This window comes from Dermochelys coriacea, chromosome 9, assembly GCF_009764565.3.
Source record: "Dermochelys coriacea isolate rDerCor1 chromosome 9, rDerCor1.pri.v4, whole genome shotgun sequence".
NCBI classification, from domain to species: domain Eukaryota; kingdom Metazoa; phylum Chordata; order Testudines; family Dermochelyidae; genus Dermochelys; species Dermochelys coriacea.
Window position 1 is genome coordinate 25424286 of NC_050076.1, and position 9905 is coordinate 25434190.

Consider the following 9905-nt stretch of genomic DNA (forward strand, 5'->3'; position numbering starts at 1 on the left):
CTTATCACAATTGTAACTAATTTTACATTCTCCATTTGTCTGTCTAAAGGCAAAATAGTTGTTAGCAGATAGTAAACAAAACATGTATAATAATGTGCTTTTTATTTGATTTAGCAGATAGCAACAATGGTACAAACGTGAACCAAACAAACTTGAAAGAACATATCTTTTCATCCCCTGAGCAAGCTGCACCTTCTTCAAATTCTGCATCTCTGCATAAAAAAGCTACTTCCCAGAGTGATGCCAGAATTGGCAGTTCTATAGAATCATCTGTACATGAACATGCAGAAAGCTTCAACTTTGTAAGTGGAATAGCTGAGACAAATCACTCCACAGAATACCAGAAAAGTCACCTTTCCAATGAACCTGTTCATATAAGGCAGGATTCAGTTTTTGACCTTGGTACAGAAAAAATACAAGATACAAATTACACAGATGAAAAGAGAGAAGAGGAGACTGGAGGGTGTAAAGAGGAGAAAAAAACACCAGCAGGAAGTTGTCTTTCTGCAAAGGAACAGGAATTTGAAAATAATAAATATGATGTCATTATGAGCAGTACTGTAACCACTTTTTCACTGACTGATATATCTTCCACCATCTGTTCTGACATCTACGATTTACACTCGACTGCAGCTCTGCAGGATAGTGATGTTTCTCGTCTCATAGATGAGGTTTCTTTAACAAACGAGAGCGAGATGAGTAGTTCTGTCTCAGCACTTATTGGACAGTTTGATGTTACAGATGACCAGACTAATCTGACTGTTGTTTCAAGTCTTCAAGGCACCAGCAACCAAACCTTCAGTGTGGTGTCGGCACATCCACACATGTTTACTGTTGATCTAAGTACACCCCTTAAACAAAACTTTACTAATGTAAAATCTGTTGAATCACCATTATTCTCAACACCAGATACTGCTATATTCTCCAGCCCTGAGACAACAGAGTATTCTGTGTATACAATTATCCATGAGACATCTCTTTCACCAGCCTCTGATTGTAAACCAGTAGATGAACCAGCTTGCAAGAAGTCAGACTGTGTGGAAAATAGCCTTCCAGTGTCCCCTTGCACTTCCCCTCTCCATCTGCTAACAGCAAATCCCAAAAGGAAGTGTGGAACAAATTGGGAAACCCTTGAGGATTGCAGTTCCTGCACTTTGGAAGATACAATAGTTGACCCTCCTGCATGTATAACCTCAGCAGGCAGCAGTCTTATGGAAGTAGAGGGAGATTCCCAAGACCTCCTGATAACTGCATATGAATTCAAGAGAGAAGATATGAGCCAACTTGCTGCTTCTTTGAAACTGAAGCATAATCAGGACTCAGGATACTACTGTGAGAGAATCTCTGGGAATAATTTAATTAACGAGGACCTTCACAGTGCTGCCCTGGATAATTCAAATAATTTTAGGACTGCAAGAAATCAAAGTTTTCCTTACCCAGCATTTCAGAGTGTTGGCTTTTTGCATAATAATTATCTGCAAACTTCAGATACACACAATGATTTGTTGTATGTCTCCCAAAGATCTAGACTTAATATGCATTCACCTACACCCAAGAACACTTTGCCCTACCCTGCTACTACAGTCGTCAAACAGCCTAGTCCTTGCAAATCCAAGAGCCTGGGAGACTTGACATCAGAGGATATCTCCTGCAATTTTGAAAGCAAGTACAAATACATAAGTAGAAGCTTTATTACATCTGGCATGAGAGACAAGAAAGTTGCAGCTATGAAAACTAAGAGACCACAATCTACAGACACACTGACAGAACAATTGCGAAAACTGGTGTCCTTTGACCAGGAAGACAACTGTCAAACTTTGTATTCTAAGCAGAATGATGATGATTGCCCCAAGGCATTGGTCAGAAAACTGTCATCCAGAAGTCAAAGCAGAGTACGCAATATTGCTAGTCGTGCTAAGGAAAGACAAGAAGCCAATAAGCAAAAACTTTCTAATGCTAGCAGCATAGCAGGGGTAGTTCTAAGAAACAAACCATCAGTATCAGCTCATGTTATCAACAGGCATTCCACTGGCTCTTACATAGCAAGATACCTGAATGACTTCAGTGGAGAGGATCTGGAAGATCGGGGTGTACCAGAGGGCGCATGTACTTCTTTGCGCTATGGAGGCAATGACCAGTTTTGTACAGATGATTCCGTTTTGCAGATGGAGCCAAGCAATGATGATAAACCAGAAATTTATTTCCTTCTGAGACTGTAAATTGTATACATGTACATGTTCAGTGTTTACAAACTATTTCATTGAATGAAGGATTTTTAGCAAGAAGTATAGTCCTTGACTTTTAAATTATTTAGAAATGCAATTTTAAGCTAATGATTTAGTCTTGATTTCATGTGCCGTTTCCTGTCAAAGATTATGTAAATAGATTCTGTGATCCTTTCTTATGTATGTATGTATTTTTATTCAGAAATGACAGAGTGAATTATTTGCATGCAATAGATCTGAACATTCACAGTGTCCTGTATTTGTAATGCATGTAAATTTTAAGAATAGAGTTCTGCACTTCTGTGCACATCAGCAGAGCTCAGCAATTCATTCAATAAATATATTGCTTTTTTCCCTAAACTTTTAGCTGCTTGCAGAGAGAATTTTAGGAGACCACCTTTTTGGACCCCATATTGGAATTGCTACTTAGGATAATGCTTTCTGCTGTTAGTAGTCAATGGGACTATTGATGGTGGGAATCACTAACACCAATAATAAGTGTTTTCAGTATTAGATGCTTCATTCATAAAGCTGTTTTCTATCTTAATTGTATTTACATATTTGTTAATGTTGATTTTAAGCTTTCCATACATGAACTACAGATTTGAAGCATTAGGATTCATTCAAATTTGCAAGTAACTTGTAGATCGTCTTCCGCTCTTTAAATGAAATAGAATGGTAACTTTTTCTTCCTCTTGTTGAGTGCTTATTTCAGGATGGGAGTGTGGTGAACAGGAATGTTCTTATACATAGACTTCTTCCAGCATTCCTGTTCATCTTGTTCCTATCCTGAAATGAGCATTCAACAAGTGGAAGAAAATCTTTCTTTCCAAATATTTTGTTATGTATTTTTGATATTGGCTGTATATGTAACTTGAATACAGTAGCAGAGATGTTTTCTATGTTTGTAATTATATGCTAAATTGTTGATTGTCAGTATAGTAGTTACTGCGTACATATCAGGATAAGTAGTTTGGCTTCCATCATTACATGGTTTTGAGAAAAGGGCTTTTTCTACATTATGTTGAAAACCAAGTGAGTGAATTACAAAAATACACAAAACTTCCCTGAAGGGAGCAAGATAGCTTTATTTTGGGTTTAAGGTATACTTTGCTGTCACTGTGAACACATTTTCATGATATGTAAAAGACCTTTTACCTCTTTTCTTTTGTAATACAGGATATTATTATTATTCATGGAGACATCATTAAAATAGATTTTTATGCACCTGATACATATTTAGTGATGTTATAGCAAATGCAATTACTGTTGAACTTGTGGCAGTCAGTGATTGCAGACATTTGTCTTGTCGTGCATTTGCAATAAACCTTTATAAAGGAAACCCTTCTCATGTCAGGTAGTGATCATAATTCTAACAAGTAATTTACAACTCAGAACATTTTATTTTCTAAAGGGGAGAAAAGCATCCAATGTTGCTAAATGGTTCTGATAGGAAGTCATATTTACTGAGTATTTCTATAATTACCAGTTAGAAATGGCAGTGCCATATTTACCATTTATCTATTCTCTCCCTATAGAAGATTCTCCCAATCCAATATTTTTCAATGGAATGTCCCTACTTTTTGTGTCAAAATGCCTTTTTGTAGATTTTGAATGTTAACTGATGCAGTGTGTATTTTTCATAGATCCATTTTTTTGGGCTCTCCCGATTGATTTTTTTAACCAGTCACGTGACAAAAATATTTTGTGCTATATCCCTCAGCTAGAGCAAATCAAATCAAAACATACACACAAGGGTAGTAACTATACAGGATGGAATAATGTCCAATATAGTCTCCAGCTCTATTAGCTGCTGCTAAATCCCCATGTTCAGTGACACTATTGGGAGCCCTCCAGTCCACTCGTCCAGTGCTCCTAGGGTACATCCACACTGCAGGTGGAGCATGCCTCCCTGCCTGGGTAGACAGGGTTGCGCTGGCGGGGCTTGAGCTAGCAGACTAAAAATAGCAGCTGGAAGTAGCGGCTCTGGTGAAGACTTGGGGTAGCCATCTGAGCTCAGACTTAGGGCTGGGTAGGCTTGAGAGCCTGAGTTGCTGCCCAAACCACAACTTCCACCCTGCTATTTTTAGCATGCTAGCTCGAGCCCTGTATGGAATGTAAAACAGATATTGACTGGCTTTCAGGGGAAGTAGCAGCATAAAAATGCTTCAAGGCAAAAAAAACCAACAATGGCACATGTTGCCCTTTGGCTTTAGGCTCTGTGCTGCAATGGCAAGAGCTAGTCTTTCTATCTGACAATAATTTACTGCTATTCCCATTGGAGCTAGACAATATTTGTGTTGCTGAACCTCTTGAATGTATGCAAGGCATTGTCCAAAAAAATTCGGACTAGGATGATAGAATACTGATTTTAATGAATGCAGGATTTTAATGCAGTTGGATGCCTTCTACCAAGCACTAATATTGCTGTCTGCTCATTCTGATGTTGTTTTACATTTTGTATAGATCCCTCACTCTAGATATATGCATGAATGCATAATGCAATTTCATGTAAATTTGTCTCACTTCATTGTTAATTTCCTAGGGAACAGATATGCTATTTCAAAGCATTCATTAATATTATGATTCTGGAACTTGTGCAAAATATGTGAATGAAAAACAGGAAGCCCTTGAATAGTACTTAATTATGCCAACTGCTTGGGAAAAAATGTTTATTTTGTGAGATTAAGAAGGTCACTTGTTTTTCTTTGTCATTATTTTTGCATTAAAAACCACACATTGCTGTGATTATACAATGTATCAAGAACAAAACTAACGATAAAAAGGTGTTAACAGTCAGTTTCAGTGTTTACAAATGCAGCAAGGGCAGAAATCTTGCACTAGCCACGGGATTGATATGTGTGACTTTGACTATCCTAATTGCAGAATTGTTCTTTAGTCATGTTCACTTGGATACAGGGAAATGTTAACAGGCTTTTTTCTAACTATAGAATGCCTTTACTAATGGAGTGGAAATCTTACACTGGGATCTGAATTCCCTGGAACTTTGGATCCAGATCCAGAGATTGGGCTTATCCCAGTAAGTGACCTCCATTTTTGATGGATTGATCCAAACTTCCTAACTTTGGGGAGGTTCAGAAACAGATCAAAACTCTAAGCCTTTTGCTCAGCTCTAGTCTACCAATAGATGCTAACCCTGGTACTATTAACAGGGCCAGCAATTTCCTCTACACTATTTGCAGAGCAAGATACTACTCAGCACAAGTAAAGGTAGCAGAATCTGCCTTGGTGCCTCCTGAGAAATAGTTTCAGCTTTCAAGTCACACTAACTGTGTGGCTTAACAATATTGACCATTGAAGTTACCATTGACTGAGCGATAGGGTGAACAAGTGGTGTGACTGCTCTGCCATTTTGGATATCCTTTGGCATTGCGTGTCACAAATGCTCACAAAACTATTTCTTGTCCTCATTAGTAGGACCTGAAAACTCTTTCTGTATAACTCATCCGGGGGACATACAGGGAGGAGAGTCTTATGGGGGAACAGGCCTTCAGTTATGTGTATGTGTGATAATTGCAGCTCAATTTGGGTAATGAAATGAATGCCTGTTGGTAAAACATATGCAGTGAAGACTCCGGCCGAGATCCTTGGCTCAGTGTTTTTTCTGTTTATGTGGAATCTCACTGGGAGATGCAATGTAAAACTCTGTTACAGAGCCTTCATTTTGATGACAAAATAGTTCTGTATGCCAGAATTCATAAGAGCCTGAATACTTTTTTCCCTTAAATGCTTTGTGCCTTCAAAGGTCTTGCCACAATATGTAGGGCAGGTGAGAAGGGAAGAAGTACACACATCCACTGTCATAAATTCCTGTTCTTGAATAATGTTTGGTGTCGTGTGGGTCTGGGAGGTAGGAGCTGACAAGAAGACTGTTTTAGGTCTATTTGACTAAGCAGTGCCCTATGAGAGAGAGGTTTTTAGGTCAGTAAAGCCTTCAGTCTGGAAAGATGGTGTTTTCAGAAATTGATTGAAACAGATTTGCTGCTTGAAAGTGAAGTACATACATAGAACTACAAGTCCATGACAAAGCTATCCTCCCAAACACGATTTGCAAGCCCCATGGCCTGACACACCTCAGCTTGTCTAAATGTACAATACTAACAGCCAGCTATCCAAAAGGGTCTTGCTACAGACATTTGTTACTTCCTCAAGGCATTTTTAAGAATGGAAGCAAGTATTTACAGTTTACGTACTTAGAATTAGAGAGGGGTCTGAACCAAAATCCCAGATCATACCCTTTAGTGGATTGTGCCTTTCTCCAAAAATTGTGGTAGAAAAATAGGTCTATAATAAGAGTAAATACTGTACATGATAAGAAAACAGTATTAATTTTTAGAGTGTCTGAAAACAATATTTTATTATTATGACAAACACCCCTCCTTTGTTAGGCTCAGTCCTTCTCCTTCTGCTGGTTGCTGAGTCCCATCTGATTCCTTTTAACTGGGGAGGAATTGAAGGAGCTAAGCCTCTGGTCCTCAATGTCCAGCAAGGTTGGGCCCTTAATGAAGTTGTTATGTTTGTGGATAATGGAGGTAAAAACATAGATCATGATCTGGCAAAGCACTTAACCATGTGTCTAGTGTAATAGAAGTCAGTTTGACTATTTATGTGCTTAAAGTTAAACGTGGATAAATGTATTGCAGGGTTGGGAGCCTTTCTGTAAGTGTTAGACAAAGATGCTTGAAATCTGAGATTAAACTTCGATTCCCTTTCCATTGTATAAGCCATTTGCATAAATGATGATTTCCCCATTGCTCATCATTATGCATAATGGTGTGAATGATGAGCTTTTAAATAGCAAGGACCTCAGGCAACGACAAAAGATGGAAGTGAAAGCTAAAGAAAATGCTTGTGTGACGGTATTTCTGTGTGCTAAATGAGAGTTTAAGATACAGTAGTATGTATGTTGAATAAGGGTCATACAGGAATGTCAGTTGATAAACTGAGATAATCCTTTATTTTTAAAGATGTATTGCAATATAGTAGATTTTATGTTGGGTTCTATTCTACTTTTTAAACAATTTTACAGATGTCTAGAAATACCCACTATATGTGTATATATATGCTTTTGTAATTTGCTCATTTAACTGAGTCAGCTTCATGTTTTTCCACAAAAAGGAATGCAAGTTATAGAGGAGCATTAGATTTTGGTGATGAAAACTACAATTATTGTAAAATATCAGGCTATCTTGCCAACAGCAAAGTTGCCTTCTTATTTATAGGTGTTAGGCCAAATTCATCCCTGCTGTAACTTGATGGAGCTCCTCAGTGGAGTTCTCAAGGGATAGATTTAGCTCATGATGTGTAAGCTTTTCATCATTTTGGACATCTTATCTCTTTTGTACTGACCATTGTTGTTTGTTCTCTTTGCTATGAAATCCTGACTCCAGTATCCAAAACTTGAATCCACAGACAATGGTATATTTATATTATATTTTATGTTTGCTCCACTTTACCTTGCTGTATCTACACCATGCTATTTGTTATGTAATGAAAGGGCCGAATCATCAGCGAGTGTAAATTTATGTAGCTCCAGTTACTTCAGTGAATTACAGCAGTTTAGGATCTGGCTCTAAATTGCACACATCTTAATCCTTAAACTCTAAAGTAAATATTGCAATGTTACCAAATGACTTAATGCAAATTTAAATAGATAGAACTGCATCCTGCCCTCCACTAGTAATCACTGCAGTACATATGAAAATTGCCCATTTAGCCTGCATTTAACTTAAAAAAGGGCAACTACACAAAAATGAGGAAACTAATTAAACAGAAATTAAAAGGAACAGTTCACAAGAGTGAAACTGTTTAAGAACACCATAACAAAGGCTCAAACCAAATAAAAAAAATCAGTAAGAGGACCCAAAAAAACAACTGACTAAACAACAGAGTAAAAGAGGTGGTTAGGGCCAAAAAGGCATTCTGTAAAAATGGAAAGCCAAATTCTACTGAAGAAAATAGAAAGGAGTATAAACTCCGGCAAGTTAAATATAAAAATATAATGAGGCAGGCCAAAAAAGAATTTGAAGACCAACTAGAAAAAGACACACAAACTAAAAGCAAACATTTTTTTAAATACATGAGAAGCAGGAAGCCTGCCAAACAATCAATAGGGCCATTAGATGATCAAGGTGCTAAAGGAGCATTCGGGGATGACAAGGCTGTTGCAGAGAAACTAAATTAATTCTTTGCATTAATCTTCATTGCAGAGGATGTGAGGGAGATGCCCTCACCTAAGCCATTCTTTTTAGGTGACAAATCTGAGGAACTATCTGAGATTGAGATGTCGATAGAGGAGGTTTTGGAACAAACTGATAAGTTAAACACTAAGAAGTCAGCCAGACCAGATGGTATTCACCCAGGAATTCTGAACGAACTCAAATAGGAAATTACAGAACTATAAAGTATGGCATGTAACTATCAATTAAATCAGCCTCTGTACTAGATGACAGGAAGATAACTAATGCTGATATTTTAAAAAAGGTTCCAGAGGCGATCCTGGCAATTACAGGCTGGTAAGCCTAACTTCAGTGCCATGTAAATAGGTTGAAACTATAAAGTAAAGAACAGAATTATCATACAAATAAACAAACAGGATATGCTGGGAAAGAGTCAGTACGGCTTTTGTAAAGGGAAATCATGCCTCACCAATCTATTAGAATTATGTGAGGGGGTCAACAAGCATGTGGACAAGGATGTTCCAGTGGATATAGTATACTTGGACTTTCAGAAAGCCTTTGACAAGATTTCACCCCAAAAGCTCTTAAGAAAAGTAAGCTGTCATGGATAAGAGGCAAGGTCTTCTTTCAGATCAGTAATTGGTTAAAAGACAGGAAACAAAGGGTAGGAGTAAATGGTCAGTTTTCGCAGTGTAGAGAGGTAAATAGCAAGATCCTCCAAGGATCTATACTGGGACCAGTGCTGTTCAACATATTCATAAATGATCTGGAAAAAGGGGTAAACAGTGAGGTGGCAAAGTTTGCAGTTGATACAAAATTACTTAAGAAACTTACATCCAAAGCTGACTGTGAAGAGTTACAAAGGAATCTCACAAAACCGGGTGACTGGGCAACAAAATCACAGATGAAATTCAGTGTTGATAAGTCCAAAGTAATATACATTGGAAAACATCATCCCAACTATACATACAAAATGATGGGGTCTAAATTAGCTGCTTTCACTCCAGAAAGAGATCTTGGAGTCATTGTGGATAGGTCTCTGAAAACATCTGCTCAATGTGCAGCAACAGTCAAAAAAACTAACAGAATATTAGGAACCATTAGAAAAGAGATCATAATGCCAGTATATAAATCCCTGGTATGTCCACACCTTGAATACTGTGTGCAGTTCTGGTCACCCCATCTCAAAAAAGATATATTAGAACTGGAAAAAGTACAAAGAAGGCAACAAAAGTGATTAGGGTATGGAACAATTCTCATCTGAGGAAAGATCAAAATGAGACAACTAAGGGAAATATGACAGAGGTCAATAAAGCCATGAAGGAGCAGAGGTAGGCCAAGGGGCTAGGGACAGAGATGGGAGAGAACAGATGTGGGGGCTGGGGAGTGCATAATGAATTGGGGTCTGGGGGAATGTAGCTGTGGAGCTGGGAGGGGCAGAGCAATAATTGACTAGAATGTTTAGCTTTGGGGGGAAGCT

General features: G+C 38.0%; 1 protein-coding gene across 6 annotated transcripts in view; it reads left to right on the forward strand.

The window, feature by feature from the left end:
• The window catches only part of PLCH1 (phospholipase C eta 1), a 170562-nt gene extending 166496 nt beyond the window's left edge, over positions 1 to 4066 (forward strand). For 5 of the 6 annotated variants that reach the window (XM_043492498.1, XM_043492499.1, XM_038417654.2 and 2 more), the window contains one exon: positions 115 to 4066. In XM_043492498.1, the coding sequence (XP_043348433.1) occupies positions 115 to 2219 (2105 nt within the window). In that variant the 3' untranslated portion in view covers positions 2220 to 4066. The remainder of the gene's footprint in view (positions 1 to 114) is intronic. The other variant, XM_043492500.1, reaches the window with a different exon arrangement.
• Positions 4067 to 9905: the final 5839 nt, after the last annotated feature.